Here is a 19,524-nt window from a genome sequence, read left to right as displayed (position 1 = left end):
TGGAAAATAATTTCATGTCAACATAGTATGACAGACTTGTGGGGCCGGCACGTTGTGCAACAAGGTCACATAGTGCAATAAGATTGGGACTGGGTTAGGGACATCTGTCCTCACTGTGAGTTGTGTTGGGGGGGTGCATGAAGGGAGGCTCAGGCAATCTCATTGTACACATGTTGTACTCTGACAATAAAGGTAATAATAACGATCATACTGTGTAATCTGTATACTTTTGTATGTAGTACAATAAAACTGACGAATTTACAACAAACTTTCTAAAAACTATATAAAAACATGAAAAGGGTTTTCAATTTCCAATTAAACATTACATAAAAAGGTATTGTTTAGAAACCTGAAGCTCGTTTAAGAAACGCTTCACTATTATATCCTAAACACTAGCATTTACAATTAACATGAAAAGCCAGTACCGTTTTTGTCAGAAAGCATCCTGATTATGTCTCAGTAAATAGTATCTAAGCAATGCTAACATACATACAGCCATGAAAATCTACTCTTCAATATGTGGAAGCATTTGTTCTTCAAGAAAAAAAAATCCTGCACTCCCACATTCTAGATGTTTCCCAAGGCGGGCTAGTATTCACAAAAAAAAGAATGGAGTTGAAGGTGAGAAAGAAATGCCAAGAGCTGAAAGGACATTCATTGGTTAATTACTTTTCCATTTTAAAAAAAATCATATTAAGAATCTTTTTTTTTTGAATGGCCAATTAAGTATCCAGGCAACAGTGTGGAGATTAATGATGCTATCTATGCACAATGAAAAAAGTATTTTGTTAGTGTGCTTAAGCTCCAGAAAGACTCTTCAATTTTAATATCCATAAAATAGAAGGATACGGTGGAAGTTATTAAATATGCAATCTGACCCTTTATTTTATATATTTATACTTGAGATGTAATCAGGGTTTCCTACTTACCGTATATACTCGAGTATAAGTCGACCCGAATATAAGCCGAGGCACCTAATTTTACACAAAAAAACTGGGAAAACTTATTGACTCGAGTATAAGCCGAGGGTGGGAAATGCAGCAGCTACTGGTAAATTTCAAAAATAAAAATAATTAATTTGGGAAACGATCTCACTATCATGAAAGGTTTAATTGATTCACTAACCCAAAAGAAGAAGATGATGATGACAGCGGGAGGCAGGAGTCACTCTCTTCCCCTCCCTCGGAGGCCCCTGAGTCAGGAGTCGCTACCGCCGGCGCGGCCCCAGTCCCGTCGCCTCGGGAAGGGAAAGGCAAAAAGGAAGAGCCGCGGCAGCGCTTTGCAACAGCAGCAGCGGCACCGGAGGCTCAGGCTCAGCGGCTCCTGGTTTTGCCCCACCCTTCCCAAGGCAACGCGGGACCGGAGCCGCACTGGCGGCAGCAACTCCCGACAGCCCCAGCCGGACACCTGAGCGGAGATGTAGGGAGAAGGCAAAAGTGACGGAAGATCCTTCAGGGGAAACTGAGGGGGAGACTCACCCTTGGTCCAGATGACCCCCTTCCCGCCCCTAAGGAAGCAGAGGCAGCCAGCAAGGGCAGGCAAGCCCCGCTTCACAGACTCCGTCCGTCCTCACTACCACCCACCCACCCACCCAAAGACACGAAGTCCCCCAATCGCGCAGCCCAGAATCGCCCTCCCTCAGGGGCAGCAACGACGCCCGGTTTTTCCCGAGACAAGAAGCTCCGCCGTGCAATGAAAGCGCCCTGGCTCTAGGCTCAGAAAACAACGCGAGCCGGGGTCGCTCTGGCTCCGCTCGGCTTCTCCAACATCTGGCACCGCCCTGTTCTATGTGCCGGGCCCGGCAAGTCCAAGCAGCCAGCGCGTGGAGCAGGATGGCGCCGGACATCGTTGGCTGCCTCTTTCGCAGCACGGAGGCCTCCCGGCTGGCCAGCTGCTCTCCTCCTTCTCTGCCTGTTTGTTCTGTGTGACCGAGGAGGAGGAGACCGGCCGGCTGGTTGGGGAGGCTTTCTGCGCCGAGGAGGCGGCTGCTGGTGTCCGGCTTTGCTCCGCTTCTCCGATGGTCCGGCGCGGCCCTGTTCTTTACTTGGGCAGCCGGGCGCCCGCAACAGCGCCCACGGCAGCAACAGGCAGTTCCGCCCGGGCTCCGCTCAGGTGTCTGGCTGGGGCTGTTGGGAGTTGCCGCCCGGTGCGGCCCAGTCCCGCGTCGCCTCGGGAAGGGAAGGCAAAAAGCGCTTTGCCTTTCCCTTCCCAAGGCGACGCGGGACTGGGGCCGCACCGCGCAGCAACTCCCAACAGCCCCAGCCGAAGGGAAAGGCAAAAGGCGCTTTGCCTTTCCCTTCCCGAGGCGACGCGGGACTGGGGCCGCACCGGCGGCAGCAACTCCCGACAGCCCCAGCCGGGAAGGGAAAGGCAAAAAGCGCTTTGCCTTTCCCCTTCCCGAGGCGACGCGGGACTGGGGCCGCACCGGCGGCAGCAACTCCCGACAGCCCCAGCCGGGAAGGGAAAGGCAAAAGCGCTTTGCCTTTCCCTTCCCGGCGACGCGGGGACTGGGGCCGCACCGCGGCAGCAACTCCCAACAGCCCCAGCCGGGAAGGGAAAGGCAAAAAGCGCTTTGCCTTTCCCCTTCCCGAGGCGACGCGGGACTGGGGCCGCACCGGCAGCAGCAACTCCCAACAGCCCCAGCTGGGAAGGGAAAGGCAAAAGCGCTTTGCCTTTCCCTTCCCGAGGCGACGCGGGACTGGGGCCGCACTGGCGGCAGCAACTCCCAACAGCCCCAGCCAGACACCTGAGCGGAGCCCGGGCGGAACTGCCTGTTGCCGCCGTGGGCGCCGTTGCGGCGCCCGGCTGCCCAAGTAAAGAACAGGGCTGTGCCGGACCATCGGAGAAGCGGAGCAAAGCCGGACACCAGCAGCCGCCTCCTCGGCAGAAAGCCTCCCCCAACCAGCCGGCCGGTCTCCTCCTCCTCGGTCACACAGAACAAACAGGCAGAGAAGGAGGAGAGCAGCTGGCCAGCCGGGAGGCCTCCCGTGCTGCGAAAGAGGCAGCCAATGATGTCCGGCTTCATCCTACTCCACGCGCTGGCTGCTCGGACTTGCCGGGCCCGGCACATAGAACAGGGCGGTGCCGGATGTTGGAGAAGCCGAGCGGAGCCAGGCGACCTCGGCTCGCGTTGTTTTCTGAGCCTAGAGCCAGGGCGCTTTCATTGCACGGCGGAGCTTCTTGTCTCGGGAAAACCGGCGTCGTTGCTGCCCCCTGAGGGGAGGGAGATTCTGGGCTGCGCGATTGGGGGACTTCGTGGCTTTGGGTGGGTGGGTGGGTGGTAGTGAGGACGGACGGAGTCTGTGATGTGGGGCTTGCCTGCCCTTGCTGGCTGCCTCTGCTTCCTTAGGGGCGGGAAGGGGGCTCATCTGACCAAGGGTGAGTCTCCCCTCAGTTTCCCCTGAAGGATCTTCCGTCGCTTTTGCCTTCTCCCCATCTTCCCTCTGTTAAAATCCCCCCACACACACACACACTTATTTTCGGGCGGATAGATTTCGTGCCTGAGCATTCTCACATGACGGTGGGTCTTTCCCCCCCTAAAAACAGTTAAAAAAAAAAAATATATCCTCATGCAAGAACTTTTCTGCTTCCGATTACCCCCATGCTTAAAAGTTGCAAAGGAAACACGGAAGCAGGGAAGCGCCTGCCCAGCTCCAGAGCTCCACACCATTTTTTTTCAGAGGGATCTGACTCGAGTATAAGCCGAGGGGGATTTTTTCAGCACAAAAAATGGGCTGAAAAACTCGGCTTATACTCGAGTATATACGCTAAGTGCCCCTAAGTTGAATCTGACTCCTGATAACTATGTACTGTAGATAAATATATTCTGATATATCCCCATTCTGATATATCTCCAGCAAAATCTACAGATGTTCCGAAGGCATTCCATTTATCACTTTTACCTTTGTATTCATTAGCTACTCTTTTTTCTAGTTCTTATTACCAGTATTTTGCCAAATACAAAGCTTTGCTTTTTTGGTTCATAATTCTTTGTATTACATGCACACAGTTTGTGAAGTCCTATTCTAGTCTTTATTTAAACAAGGATGGATTGATTGGTGCCTCTTGAAGTCCACCGTATTCTTAGTCATTCTTTCCAAGGTCATAATCCAAAGGTATCTCTATCTTCTCTCTCTCTCTTCTTTCTTACTCACTGTTCAGTTCTTAAAGCCATTCATTACTGGTAAAAACAGTGCTTCAACTGTGTTGTCATAGAAATAGATAACATGAATGACTACAGACCAATTGCTCTAACATCTGCAGTTATGAAACCTTTGAAAGGCTAGTGCTGTCCCACCTGAAAACCATCACGGATTCTATTCTATTCTATTCTATTCTATTCTATTCTATTCTATTCTAACCTCATGAACAGAGTGGAGCACCCATTTGCTAGGAAAAAGCTTTTAAAAGCTAACTTGTTTTGTTAGGCTGTTGGAAAAGGGCCCAATTTTACCCCATAAAAAGTTGAGGAAATTTGAAGCAAAAAGCTTAATTGCAGTAGGAATATAATTCCTTTTTTCCAGTGGAATTTTAAAAAAAAAATTAAAAATTTTTTAAAAATCTGTCACAATTTTTGGAGAAACATAGTTTAATTGTCCCAAGTCATGTGATCACCTTTTGACAAGCAGAGTCAATGGAGAAACCAGAGTCACTTAACCACCATGTGGCTAACTTATCAACTGCAGTGATTCACTTAACAACTGTGACAAGAAAGTTTGCAAAATGGGGCAAAACCTACGTAACAAATGTCTCAGTTCAAAACAGAAATTTGGTGCTCAATTGTGGTCATAAGTCGAGGACTACCTGTATTTGAAATAAATAACTTGCCTGTTTTGTTGACTATATACTATTCCCCAAAATTAGGAATGGAACTAATGTAATGTAGTAATCCAATATATAAACGAGGTCCTTAGTGCAGTCAGCAATATCAAAAGCTGCTAACAGATCCAGATTAACAGTCACATTATCTCCTATCTCTTAACAAAGTGATCCATACATGCAATCAAATTTAGCTTTGTCTCCAAACCAAGTCTAAGAATCAAGAAATATTCTGCACTTCATATCAAGCTCCATACACACAAGTAAAGTTGTAACTGCATTCTTACCTAGAAAAATGGCAGAGAGATAATTTGGAACAAATAGGAATCTAACAAACTTTCTTTTTGTGTTATTGTTTATACACAACATTTTAGAATTTGTTATGCATTTGTGTATAATTCATCACTTCTTGTAAGAATATTCTTCAATGCTCTTTATGAAATACCTATATGCTCACACAATCACATCCCGAGCCGCACCAACAGGCTGACAAACAGTTTCTACCCATGGACTGTCAGACTTCTGAATGGAAAATAATTTCATGTCAACATAGTATGACAGACTTAGGGGCCGGCACGTTGTGCAACAAGGTCACATAGTGCAATAAGATTGGGACTGGGTTAGGGACTTCTGTCCTCACTGTGAGTTGTGTTGGGGGTGCATGAAGGAGGCTCAGCCAATCTCATTGTACACATGTTGTACTCTGACAATAAAGGTAATAATAACGATCATACTGTGTAATCTGTATACTTTTGTATGTAGTACAATAAAACTTACTTAATTTACAACATACTTTCTAAAAACTATATAAAAACATGAAAAGGGTTTTCAATTTCCAATTAAACATTACATAAAAGGGTATTGTTTAGAAACCTGAAGCTCGTTTAAGAAACGCTTCACTATTATATCCTAAACACTAGCATTTACAATTAACATGAAAAGCCAGTACCGTTTTTGTCAGAAAGCATCCTGATTATGTCTCAGTAAATAGTATCTAAGCAATGCTAACATACATACAGCCATGAAAATCTACTCTTCAATATGTGGAAGCATTTGTTCTTCAAGAAAAAAATCCTGCACTCCCACATTCTAGATGTTTCCCAAGGCGGGCTAGTATTCACAAAAAAAAGAATGGAGTTGAAGGTGAGAAAGAAATGCCAAGAGCTGAAAGGACATTCATTGGTTAATTACTTTTCCATTTTAAAAAAAATCATATTAAGAATCTTTTTTTTTTGAATGGCCAATTAAGTATCCAGGCAACAGTGTGGAGATTAATGATGCTATCTATGCACAATGAAAAAGTATTTTGTTAGTGTGCTTAAGCTCCAGAAAGACTCTTCAATTTTAATATCCATAAAATAGAAGGATACGGTGGAAGTTATTAAATATGCAATCTGACCCTTTATTTTATATATTTATACTTGAGATGTAATCAGGGTTTCCTACTTAAGTGCCCCTAAGTTGAATCTGACTCCTGACAACTATGTACTGTAGATAAATATATTCTGATATATCCCCATTCTGATATATCTCCAGCAAAATCTACAGATGTTCCGAAGGCATTCCATTTATCACTTTTACCTTTGTATTCATTAGCTACCCTTTTTTCTAGTTCTTATTACCAGTATTTTGCCAAATACAAAGCTTTGCTTTTTTGGTTCATAATTCTTTGTATTACATGCACACAGTTTGTGAAGTCCTATTCTAGTCTTTATTTAAACAAGGATGGATTGATTGGTGCCTCTTGAAGTCCACCGTATTCTTAGTCATTCTTTCCAAGGTCATAATCCAAAGGTATCTCTATCTTCTCTCTCTCTCTTCTTTCTTATTCACTGTTCAGTTCTTCAAGCCATTCATTACTGGTAAAAACAGTGCTTCAACTGTGTTGTCATAGAAATAGATAACATGAATGACTACAGACCAATTGCTCTAACATCTGCAGTTATGAAACCTTTGAAAGGCTAGTGCTGTCCCACCTGAAATTCATCACGGATCCACTGTTAGATCCCATGCAGTTTGCATACCAAGCAAACAGATCAACAGATGATGCTGTTAATATGGTTCTGCACTATATTCTACAACACCTTGAATCTCCAAATACCTACGCAAGGGTCCTCTTTGTAGACTTCAGTTCAGCATTCAATACCATCATTCCAGACACTCTTCTAAGTAAATTAAACCAACTAGCAGTACCTGAACACACTTATAAGTGGATCATAAGCTTCCTAACAGACAGGAAGCAGCAGGTGAAACTAGACAGAATCACATCTGATACCTGTACAATCAGAATCACATCTGATACCTGTACAATCAGCACAGCACACAGGCTGTGTGCTTTCTCCACTTGTCTTCTCCCTATATACTATATGACTGCATCTCAAACGATGCATCTGTTAAAATATTGAAGTTTGCAGATGATACAACAGTGATTGGTCTCTTTTGATACAATGACGAATCCGCATACAGACGGGAGGTTGTACAACTTGCCTTGTGGTGTAACCAAAACAATGTAGAACTGAACACATTCAAAACCATAGAAATGGTGGTAGACTTTAGGAGAAACCCTCCCATACTACCACCTCTTACAATACTAGACAATACAGTATCAACAGTTGAGACCTTCAAATTTCTAGGTTCTATCATATCACAAAAGCTAAAATGGACACCTAACATCAGAAACTATATATTATTTCTGTTCACTTTATCACTTCTCACTGTCAATTGTTATCTGTGGTATTTATTATCCTTACCAATTGTGAAACTTGTTCTAATTTAGGAACTCCACAGATGTCTGTATGCCTGAAGTCTTTATGTAACCTTGAAACTGCCAACAATTTTAGGCAGCCCACAACAATCAAAACATGGTAATTACAATATAATTTTAAAAAGAAAAAAGAATAAAAGATGGCAAGAACAACAGACTGAATGAATTAAAATAAGGTCTCTCTCTCTCTCTCTCCTCTCTTTCCCCCCTCTCAATCCCCCCACCCAGTCACCAAAGTCCTAGATGAATATAATAATCAACCCAAAACCTACTGTCAGACCTTTTTCCTCTACCAGGTACTCCCAAATTGCATATCCCTCCACATGCCTTAAATAGTCTATCCACCCCTGTACCAAATCTGGAGCTGTAATGCCTGCTGTCTACCCTGTCCTTTTTCTACAACATACATTAATTAAAAGTTGATAAAGCCAATCCAACCAATGCTGCTCTGCCAACCAACTAGTCACTATCCACTAGGAGCACATCCTCATATAACAGTTGCTGGAATTGTCTGTCTAGTTTGATGAAAAGAAGAACTAGGTGTGGCATGATAGCAGTATTCCAATATTTCAGGGGCTGCAACAAAGAAGAGGGAGTCAAGCTATTCTCCAAAGCATCTGAGGGCAGGACAAGAAGCAATGGGTGGAAACTAATCAAGGAGAGAAGCAACCTACAGCTAAGGAGAAATGTCCTGACAGTTAGAACAATTCATCAGTGGAACAACTTACCTCCAGAAGTTATAAATGCTCCAACACGGGAAGTTTTTAAGACGAGATTGGATAACCATTTGTCTGAAATAGTATAGGGTTTCCTGACTAAGCAGGGGGTTGGACTAGAAGACCTCCAAGATCTCTTCCAACTATAATATAGAATATTCTATTCTACCATAAAATCAGGAATTCTCTGCCCAGTAAACTTTCTCCCACAAAAGCTGCTCTCATTCCAGGATGGAGTTAAGATTTCCGCTTTCCTACTTCTATGCCTCTCATCCACTTGTTAGTCAAATCCTTGCTGAATGCATCCACAGGATTGTCCAGTATTTATCTTACAAGGTTTTGTACCTTGAAAAAAAATATTCTCAGAATCTTGGAAACTACTAGTTACTGTATAACCAGTTATTGGTGATAGTGGATTGAATTAGAAAAAATAGACACAATTTCTAAATAATTAATAACCAGTGAATCCAATTCAGATCCTAGGACTTTTACTTTCTCCTTTTTTGTGTGCCACTCCTGCCTCCCCCAACATTGGCAATGATAAAGGTAGTTGTTGTCTTGGTCTGGTTTCCTTATTTGTCAACTTATTCCATTCTCATCAACATCTTCTCTTCCATGTTGATGGAGAAAATAGAGTGAAAGAAGTCATATACAATATATAAATGGCAAAAGAGCAAGTACACTGTCTAAAGTTGGGAAAACTGGAAAGAAATTTTAAAAAAGTGAAAATGGCTGTTTCTACCTACTTTGATGAATGGAAATGACAACCTGTTATGTAAGGAGAAACTCTGTAAGGAGAATAATGTAATTAAGAAATGTGTGTGGTAAAACAAGAGATAAAGCCAAGAACAAATGGTGCTGAACTAATGTGGACTGACTGCAAATATGAACAACACAAAACAAAACAAATGTAAGAGACCAGTCACATGCAAAGAATAAATAAAGATCAAATTAAAAACAAATAAAAAATGAGTAACTGGATTAAAAGCAAGTGGAAAACCAAGAAGGTTGTTGTTTGCTGTTGTATGGGATATCCTCAAAAAATGAATACATGAAGCAGCATATAGATATAGTGGTTGAAAGGATAACATGCAAGGATCGAAGGGCAATAGTAAATGCTGCAGATTTGATTATATTTCTATCTTTTTTTCTGCTTTGAATAACATAGCTGTGTGATAGACATATAAGTATGTACTGGTATGAAAAAAGATTCATTAATGAACAAAGAAATCACAACCATTTATGAATATTCAAACTCACTTCACATACGACACCTTTAGAATGGCTAAATGTTTCATGAACCATAAATTATATGGACAGCACTCATCTAATCTCACACAACTGCACTGTCAGAATAGCAACTACATGGGGATAATAGCTAAATTAGGAGACATAAACTCAATATTGTTTTGTAATAATTTTACATAGAACAAAAGAACTTTGTATAAATAAGAGTTACACTGTAAGTCTACAATGTGGTTTGCTGGCTTTGGCTTTGTTACTTTTCAACTTTATAGAAGAACTTAAATAGTGATTCAATTAATATTATCATAGAATGCCTTTGACAACTTTGGATTTTTTTCTAGCACTATTGTATTAGATATTTTTAGAACTGTGGTTGTCATGTCCTATAAAATGTCCAAATGGCTTTGAATTATCTCTCTTCAATTAATATTTCATTCCCTAGAGTAAGTTCATTAAAAATCCAATCAGTGCAATTAACAACTTATTCATCACTTATCTTATTAGAAAATGTAATTGCTTACTAGAGCCAATTCAATTTATTTCTATTCACCAGTAAGGCTATCCTAGAAAAATTTATTATGCATGGCTCACTTCAGCATAGCAGCATTCTATTTGAGAAAATGTGTTTATCACAAAAGGTTAGTGAGTTCTAGTTCTCTCTTAAATGATTTTACTTTTTCAATTGTATGAAAAAGTTGAGATACTTCTGAATACTGACTGATTGAGATAGAAGAGACAGAAACAGACACAATATTTACACGTTACAATATTAAACATAATATTGCTCAAATTTTAATACATTCTATTTATGAACAGTTATTTACAGATTCAAGGCAAGAAAACAGTATAAATATGTCAGGTGCAATGTTTGGCCTTTTTTAAATCAGTACTTGGTATCACCTCCTTTGACATAAATAATAGCTTCTAAAGTTATTATATAATCAGATAAGACTATTTCTATTCTTATCTTTGGAATTACTTTTCCACTCTTCCTTGCAGAATCCTTCAAGTTTGAAAATAATCTTAGTTTATTTGTAATTGTTATTCTGGTTTTGGATTGTCATTCTGCTAAAATATCCAGCTTCTTTATAACTTCAAATTAAAACATCCATTGAAATGAATATTTTCTACTGAAATGGCATAATATGCTACCTTAAAAATGAAAAAGCCTAGTAGAATGAATGAACGAATAAGTAAATGATTGGCTTCTGTCATCTTAAAATAATCTTAAATTAATTTTTACTCTTTAATGTGTTATTACTCTGGCAACTATTCCTCCATCAAACTTCTCTTATATTAAATGCGATAACGCAACACCCTTTTCACCATTTATGAAAATCTAAGATGTTAGAATTGATAATATTGATACTATTTTCTTTTCGTCATTACATCTTTAAATTGTAAGCCTAATGGTAAGATCATCTCTACTTATGAATAAAATAACTAGAATATAAAATCAGTATAATATGGTTAAGTACTAACAAATCCACCCACTTATGAACAAATGCTTTTAGCACTAATTGGAGGAAGACCAGAAAGGCAGCTTTATGCTTTCCAATCAGCTGAAATGCAAGTGCATTCAGTCAAAGATTAAAACATTTTCTACAGCTGTGAATCATCTCTGTGAAAATTCTACCAATTTTGGGGAAGTGGAAGAAATGATAGAATGACAGAGAGAGAAAGGAAGATAAGGAAGATAAGCTTATCAATATTGTGTGAATGAATATGCAGAGCACTATAGAAGGACAGCGTGAAAGAATCCTTTTTAAAAAAAGTTTGTACTTCTGTGCTTAAACTGATGACAATCTATTCAAAAATGATTATGAATTTTGATCAGGCACTAACATTATTTGTGCAGAAATAAAATATACAAAACATTAGTATAATACAGAAATGTTACCTGTTAGGCATTAATGTACAGTCAATGTCTGGCCGTTTTGTTCTGGGAATGGCATAAAGAGGATATCGGTCCCCATGGCGAATTAGTACATGAACAGATATCAGTTTAAAATAGTGAGGTCCATGACCTATAAGAAAAAGAGCAAGAATATACTCATAATAGAGATTCCTTTTAGAATTCCAATTGAACTCCAAGAATTTATAATACATTTACACCTTTAGTTAAACATACAGCATTGGCACTGAACAATTGTAACAGTTGAAAATGTCTTGTTTTAATTATGGGCAAAAATCAAGGAAAAACAATATTTGAAAATACCAGCCTGGCTCTCCACGATGGAGGCACTGACATACCCAAATGTAATGATATGGGAAAAATCATAAAATATAAAGATATTTTGAATGAGAAGAGGAATTTGAAAAACAAGCAGGAATTGAATAAACAAAGAATAGACTTAATATGGTGGCCGTATGATATCAAAAAGATGCTAAAATATATGGTTTACATAAAGAACCAACAGAACTGGATTAAATTTTAACAGGACCAGAGGAGAAATTAATTTAAAAATTCTATAATTATTTACTGAGTATTAGAATGGAAGAAGAGCAAGGAAAGGAAACCATTATTGCATGGGCCAAACTTTTGGGGCACTCTATAGAATCTGATAAATGGCAAAAAATTGTGGGACATAAACTATAAACTAACAATGTCCACTGTATATAAAGAAAATTTATACAAAATGTTTTATAGACGGCACCTCCCTCCAGCAAGATTAGCCAGGATGTTTAAAGATATGCCTGCCAAGTGTTGGAAGTGCAACCAGATCCCGGGCCCATACTACCACATGTGGATGTGTCCAAAAGCAAAAAAATCTTGGACAAAAATACACACCTGGATAGAAAAAATGATAAAGGAACATATAGATTTAAAACCATATTTATTTTGGGCATTCCATACAGTAATGAAAAATACAATAAAAGGAATGTGTATTTAATAGTACATGTGTTAACAGCGGCCAGAATCGTGTCTGCGCAACACTGAAAATGCGAGGAGATCCCTACAGAAAAGATAATTTAAAATTTTAGAATGTACAGAAATGAGTAGACTAACTCTTGAAATTAAAAGGAAGACACTGAATATTTTGAGATATGGGATTTGTTCTATTGATGATTAAATAAGAGAAATAGAAGTTAGAACTTTAAAATTATAAGAGAAAGATTACTTTTATCATTATGATTAATTACTGTAAGCTATTATTAATTCTAATTAGTATTAATAATTAATATGTATTAATATTATGAAGGAAAAGCACTGATACTATAAGATTATAGCTAGACCATATCATCATCTTATGATGCTAAATATTGTTCAAAGGAATTGTAACCAGGCAACACACTGTCTATATGGATATTGAATATGTTGCTCTTTCTATTTATAATAAAATAAAAATAATAATTAAAAAAGTATTGCCTTCATCTTTTTCCCAACCTATTCCTCAGTTTTACTTAGTATTTTTCCTCCTAAGGCAGCCAACAAGCGAGACAAGGGCCATTCAGCAGAGTACAAGAAAATTATTTCAAACCAGGTTCTCTCCCTAAAATGGTGAGGTCTCCAAGCTGATCCCAAATAGCAGCTGACAAGTATTTGTGGTGGTAAGACATAAGAATTTTATTTATGTTTGCGTTATAATATAAATGAGAACAATGAACTATATTAGATGATTATATATAGAATTGGAACTGTTTATTGTTCTAACAGCATATTTATACTTTTAATTTTTCCTGTTCCTTTTATTTTCACTAATTTCTTTAAACATCTGTTATGATTGTTGGGTGTGTGGGGGTTTTTTTTGTATAATGCTTGAATTCTTGTTTTGCTTTTTTTCTGTTATTATTTTAAATAGAATAAAAACTATTTTTAAGGAAGTATTTGTGGTGGTTCTGTGTATAATTAAGGAAGAGAGAAAGAACTTTTTCTCTGTGGTTTCAAGCACAATGATTCCAGGATGCCAGTCTGCTTCATCAACTTTGGTTATCGTATAAAAAGCAGCTAATAAGGGTACTGGATATTGAAATAGCATAAATTTCATGCAACTCCTACTTATATTCTCTGTCACAGCTGTGCTTCAGGGTGTCAATAATTTGGGCTGATGCAGGTCATTGCTCTGGATGAAAAGCTCCTTTCTCCCGCCATCTTCTTTCTTTTGCACCAGGCAGCTGGTGCCAGGAAAAGAGAGGGGGAGGGGTGAAAGGAGGAAGGGGTGAATTTTGACAAGCCAATGGATAGAGCTATTGATTGGTTGCCTGGTGATACTGAGAAAGTCCTCTGACTATAAGCCAGAACAGAGGCAATTGGTAGTGATGATAAATGTATACCCATTTTACTTTTCAGCTGGACTAGACATTTTAACTGATTTACGGGGAAGAACCTTGATTTGAACATAGGAAACTACAATGGAAAAGTTTGGATTACCAAATAGCAGTGGTGGGATTCAAACATTTTTACTACTGGTTCTATGGGTATGGCTTGGTGGCATGGCTTGGCTTAGTGGGCATGGCTTGGTGAGCGTGGCTTGGTGGGCATGGTAGGGAAAAGATACTGTAAAATCTCCATTCCCACCCTACCCCTGGGTGATGGTTACTCCAAAATCCCATTCCCTCCCCACCCATTAACCTGCTTTCCAGCTTCGTTCTCCTCTGCAGGGTAACAAAAGAAGACCCAGCCAATCAGCTGGGAATCAGGTGGCAGAGAATAGATGGGGGTGGGGCCAGTAAGTGGTAGTATTCTGAACTATTCAAAATTTCTACTACCGGTTCTGCAGAACTGTTCAGAACCTGCTGAATACCACTTCTGCCAAATAGGTAATAAAAAAAAACCTATTTACCAGCACTGTATAAAACTTCTGTATGATGTACAGATCCAATGGAGACTGTGTACTACATAAAAATAATAGGGCTAATTAGGCTAATATTTTTAAAATCCATTTTCTGATTCTTGCAGATCAGATTCAGAAGCTTCATGCTTTTCTATAAAAACCATTCATTCTACTTACAGCTTCTAAGGATTTCATGCTTTTCTATAAAAACCATTCATTCTACTTACAGCTTCTAAGGATTTTAAATGCAAGACATGACTAAATCAGTCCTGTGGGAGAGGGAGAAAATTATATTTGAGCAGCTGTTCCATTTAAGCTTAAGCTAGTAGGTTGCCTTTACTTTTTTGTTAAATGATGCTTTCTGTTTGGAATGTGAGAACATTCTATTCGCAATGTTTCAAAACTGCAATAGAATTAAGCAAATAACAATAAAAGAGCAGTCAACAACAAAATTGCATACCTTCCATACTGCGTTCAGAGATGCTGGGAACATTACAATAAAATTGGGCTTCATAAATAGGATCGATAGCAGGTGGCTCTGTTAGTGGATTAGGCATTATTCTCTTTCGATTCTTGGAATGCAAACCATCGTCTTTAATTGGCTTAACAGGAATCAAATGTACTAAAATATAAATAACCAACATCAGTTGATACTGATTAGTCTAATGCTAAATTATTTATTTGCATAATTCAAAATACATAAATAAATATGGAATAAATATGGAAACAGGAAATAGACTTCTATACTTCTTATACTAGACTTCTAATATAAAATGTATTTCTACATCACGTTAATTAGTGATTTCTTATGATATGAGATGATATGTAATATAATGATATAATTTTGCTGAAAGAGTGGTATTCATCAGCAAAACAATCTTTTCATTATGCATTGCTTTTGATCTTTATAACAGATTTGGGTTAAATGCAGACAGTGTAAGAGAAATAGTAACTAAACAAAATTCTGTTAACAAAGCAACCAGTAAAATAAAATTACAAGGTTTTTATTAAAAGCATAAGCACTAAATAAATTGTCTAAGGCTCTAACATTGCTATTTCATGTACTGTATATTGAATTATGTTTTCTTAGAAAATATAATTTTCAATGACAATCCATTTCAGCTTTCCTAAATATGTTTAAATTCTATTCTGCCTACAAAAGAAAATAAATGATTTTTCCAGAATTATCTTTAATACATACAGCATATTATATATATAACATAATATGAAGAGACAAGAAAAAATAAACATACCCATCTTCTAGTTTAGCCTAATAAATATTATTCTTTGAGTATTAAAACTACCGGTATTACTACTGAAAACAGCATTTTGTCATAGATTTTGTTTATCCTAATTTTGCCCCACCTTACATTATGCATACAATATGTGCACTATGCTTTCAGTATAATCACTTCTGAAAAATAAAAGAAACAATATAAAATAAAAATGGAATCTCTTGAGTTGTTCATATGTTCATCCCTTTTTTTATCCATTCAACAATCCATCCATTGTTTTGGTTTTAATTAAGAACACAGTTATTTGAATAGCAAATACAATTAATACTAAAATAACTAAAAGGTAAGATATTGAAGAAAAATCTTTAATATTTACCAAAAAAAATCAGACATGGAAGAAAATCCATTCCCTTTTTTCTTTCGACTTTAAAACTTTGAAAATATTTTTTCCTGAATGTTAGCCTTAAACACAGTAGATTCTTTCAGTTTTGCGCAACCAAACTATTTCAAAGCACTTTTACAAACTTGTACACAGCAGACTTTGTTTACAGGACCCATGATAAATTTTCATTGGCTTTAAACATAAAAAGATACACTAGAAAAGTTCTGCAAGAATGGAAAAAGAAATTTTAACTCTTCCATCCATCGGCAGTTATTTATAAAAAGTGCTGCTAAAATATTTTCCTACGAGACTATTTCTCTTATGTGTAAACAGAGGGGGAAAGTGTAATGTTTTGCTCGAATTCTGAACTACCTCTTTTGCTAACCTGTGCAATTGAGAAATGTCATAGAAAGACATGTTCAGACTGTTATACTGAGCATGATAAAGAGTATAGGAAATTTTCTGGAAAGGACTATGTGGAAATGTATTCTGCTGTTTTCCAATCTGGCATCATAAATTAGATTTATTTGATAGGGATAGATCAGACTTTCCCCAAACTTTAGTACTTTTCATGTTTGGAAGGTGTAAAGCTGAGGAATGGTGAGCTAAAAAAATAAGCTTCACTCCCCTTATTAACTACTCACCTGACTGAATCATAGCTCATATTCTTTCCATAAAACTGATAGAACTGAAACATGGGCATTAAGAAAAGTAGCATTGTTTCGAATAGGGGACAATATCTTAAGAATTACCTAAATTGTTACTGAGTGGTTCTTTAAATACATGTGAAATTTCTGTTACTATCATTGTCCTATGAAGAAAATATTCCACAGAAAGAATGGCATAGAAAGAATACGTATGGTAGATTATGTATTCTAACATCTGCATTCAAATTTCACAGATTTTTTTTTACAGTAAAAATCCAGAAAATCTATTATTGCTTATTTGAAAATATCCTTCTTGAGGTGTTACTGATCAAGAGTTCTTTCCCCAAAGCTTAAAATCAGGTATTGTTGTTATATTTCATATTAAATCTATTCGTGAAAATATAACAACACAGAAGCAGGAATTTCAATCCTCAACACGTAAGTAACAAGAAAACAAATCACATTCCAGCCATTCCTTTTAATTACCTCTATAACATTTGTTCAAGGGTCTATGTTGATTGTACATTGTACAATGACACAAGCTAACAATAACAGGGTTTTCATATTTAAACTTGTCCTTTTCAATGATCTTATGTACGTACCAATGAAATTGACTAGTAAGAAGATGGAAAAATAATTATATAGCTCTAACTAAGTCTAAGACTCTCATTAAACATTTGCAAAGCTTAAGAATGATTAATCTACTGAAACAATATTGGTAATTTTTAATATTTTGTACTTTGAGAACTAACATTATTTTCCTGCTTACCCTAGTGCAAGAAAAGAGTACTAGTTCTTGATTAAATTGGATTTTAAAACCCTCCAAACCACTGGCTTTTAAGAGTGAATTATTACCTATTGGACCACAGCTGTGTTTCATTTATGAGTACAACAGTAAGTCCATAATATTGATTTTCGTCTGAGAACAGAGGTGTCTGAAATGGCCTAAGGTAAACAGCGTTAAGGTTTGACTTTTAAAGGCCTTCAACTATAACATATTTGGCAGTGTTTCCAAAGAAACAATGCCTATAACCTTGTCATCTGTTGTCTTAGGGTGATCTTTCTCCCAGGAGAAGCTCATCACTGTGTACCCTCAAGAGAATATGCACACTATACATGTATATACCCCACACTCCTTCCTGAATAAAAAATGTTATGTAAAGCACAAAAGAAATAAGAAATAGTAAGCTAAAGAAAAGGAAACAGCTAAATCTAGCTTCTATAATATAACTTTCTAGCCTTGAAAATCTTTACTTCCTCTACATCCCATATATTTCATAAACTGCTTTTATGTCCTTTAAATTCTTACCTTTGTTTTTGAGGATTGAATCTCTATCAAATCACAATTTTCTAGATCCTTATTTTTCCCTATACCATCAAAGTACCCCAATGCTATCAGAGATTTCAGAAAATCCAAACAAATAATTATAGTAACAATGTGTCTGTTTCAGTAGCTATAATGTTTCTTCAGATTTATTTTTTCCTCTGTAAAGGTCATCATACATACCACCTAGGTTACTAAACCTAAAATAGTATATAATCTTTCATATATATAATGACAAAGAGCTCCTTTCTTTATACAACATTTGTAAGTGACCTTTTACCAAGAGCTTAATTTTGTCCTGAACAGATGCCTTTATATTATGAGGAATGCATGATGGTATACATGAAGAAATCTAAATATTTATTCAAAAGTACACATTAAATAATTCCATTCTTTGTGGACAAAAAAAAATTCAGCCCAGACATTAATATAGTCCAAATGATTTATCAGTTTCAATCATTCTCTCTTTCTCCCTCTCCCTCTAACACACACACACACACACACACACACACACACACACACGTCATAGGCAACGATACTTGAATGTATACTTATATTGTGCACAACTCTTATGTTTGCAAGGATGGCATGTATTTTACAATAACTGCTGGTGACCTTCTACCGCTGCACCATAGAGAGCATTTTAACATACTGCACTTCAGTATGGTTTGCCAATTACACAGTGGCAGATAGGAAAGCACTCCAGAGGGTTAATGTCATTGCCCAGAAGATCATTGGTTGCCTTCTCCCCTCTTTGGAAGAGCTTTATAGCTCCCGATGCCTTAAGAAAGTTCAAAATTTCTCAAAGATCCATCTCATCCTGGGAACCCTTTTTTTAACTATTACTATCTGGCAGACGGTACAGAATAATAAAAGCAAGGACAAATAGGCTGAAAAACAGCTTCTATCCCAGGACAGTAGCTCTTTTGAATTCTGCTGTGTAGCATTGCTGGTGCTGTGTTAGGTGTTTTCGGTTCAATGTGTGAAGGTTGAAGGATGTGTGTTTGTGTTTATTTTCATGATCATGGTCATGATGTGCATTGAAGATGGTGTTTGATTTCATTGTACGAGGTGCAATGACAATAAACTAAACTAAACTTAAAAACACATTTATACATTAGAACGCAATCATGGTATCTTACCTAATATGGGCTTCTTAACATTAACAGACATTTAAACATAAGACTTTTTTTTTTAGTAGATAGTATCTGCTGAACTAATTCATATTCACATTCCCAAAAGAATAGCCCATGTTTTAAGTGTGTTTTGCTATGAGTAAAAGTTATTGCTAGTTATTCTGAAACACTACTTTTCTTTTGCCTTGAACAGAGCTCTGCAATATGCCATTTGACATTTTAATCCAGCTTTATACAAGTCACTGATGTATATTTGTTCGGTACAATGGTAAAATCAGGCACATATCCATATAATAGTTGCATGTATACAACCCACATTTTACCATCTTCACTGTACACTTTTCTATGGTTCTTTGAACAGCACTTTATCAAAAAGAAAAGGAAACCTGATTCTTTTGTACAACTTTTTCTTGATAAATTCATGTTGGCTTCTGCCAAACAATGCATTCTTTTTTAAATTGTCACAAACCACCTACTTAACA

At 37.7% G+C, this 19,524-nt stretch overlaps 1 protein-coding gene across 1 annotated transcript in view; it reads right to left on the bottom strand.

Moving 5' to 3' along the window:
- PXYLP1 (2-phosphoxylose phosphatase 1) overlaps positions 1 to 19,524 on the bottom strand; it is a 52,665-nt gene that overhangs the window by 10,137 nt on the left and 23,004 nt on the right. The window contains exons 3-4 of the mRNA XM_087965010.1: positions 14,779 to 14,940; positions 11,444 to 11,570 (exon numbers count right to left, since the gene is read on the bottom strand). Coding sequence (XP_087821136.1) covers positions 11,444 to 11,570; positions 14,779 to 14,940 — 289 coding nt within the window. The remainder of the gene's footprint in view (positions 1 to 11,443; positions 11,571 to 14,778; positions 14,941 to 19,524) is intronic.

Source organism: Notechis scutatus, chromosome 4 (assembly GCF_049901735.1).
Source record: "Notechis scutatus isolate UNSWTSFEM ecotype Mainland chromosome 4, rNotScu1.2, whole genome shotgun sequence".
NCBI lineage: Eukaryota > Metazoa > Chordata > Lepidosauria > Squamata > Elapidae > Notechis > Notechis scutatus.
Note: the sequence above shows the minus strand (reverse complement) of the source record. Positions and strands in the feature narration are given on the sequence as shown.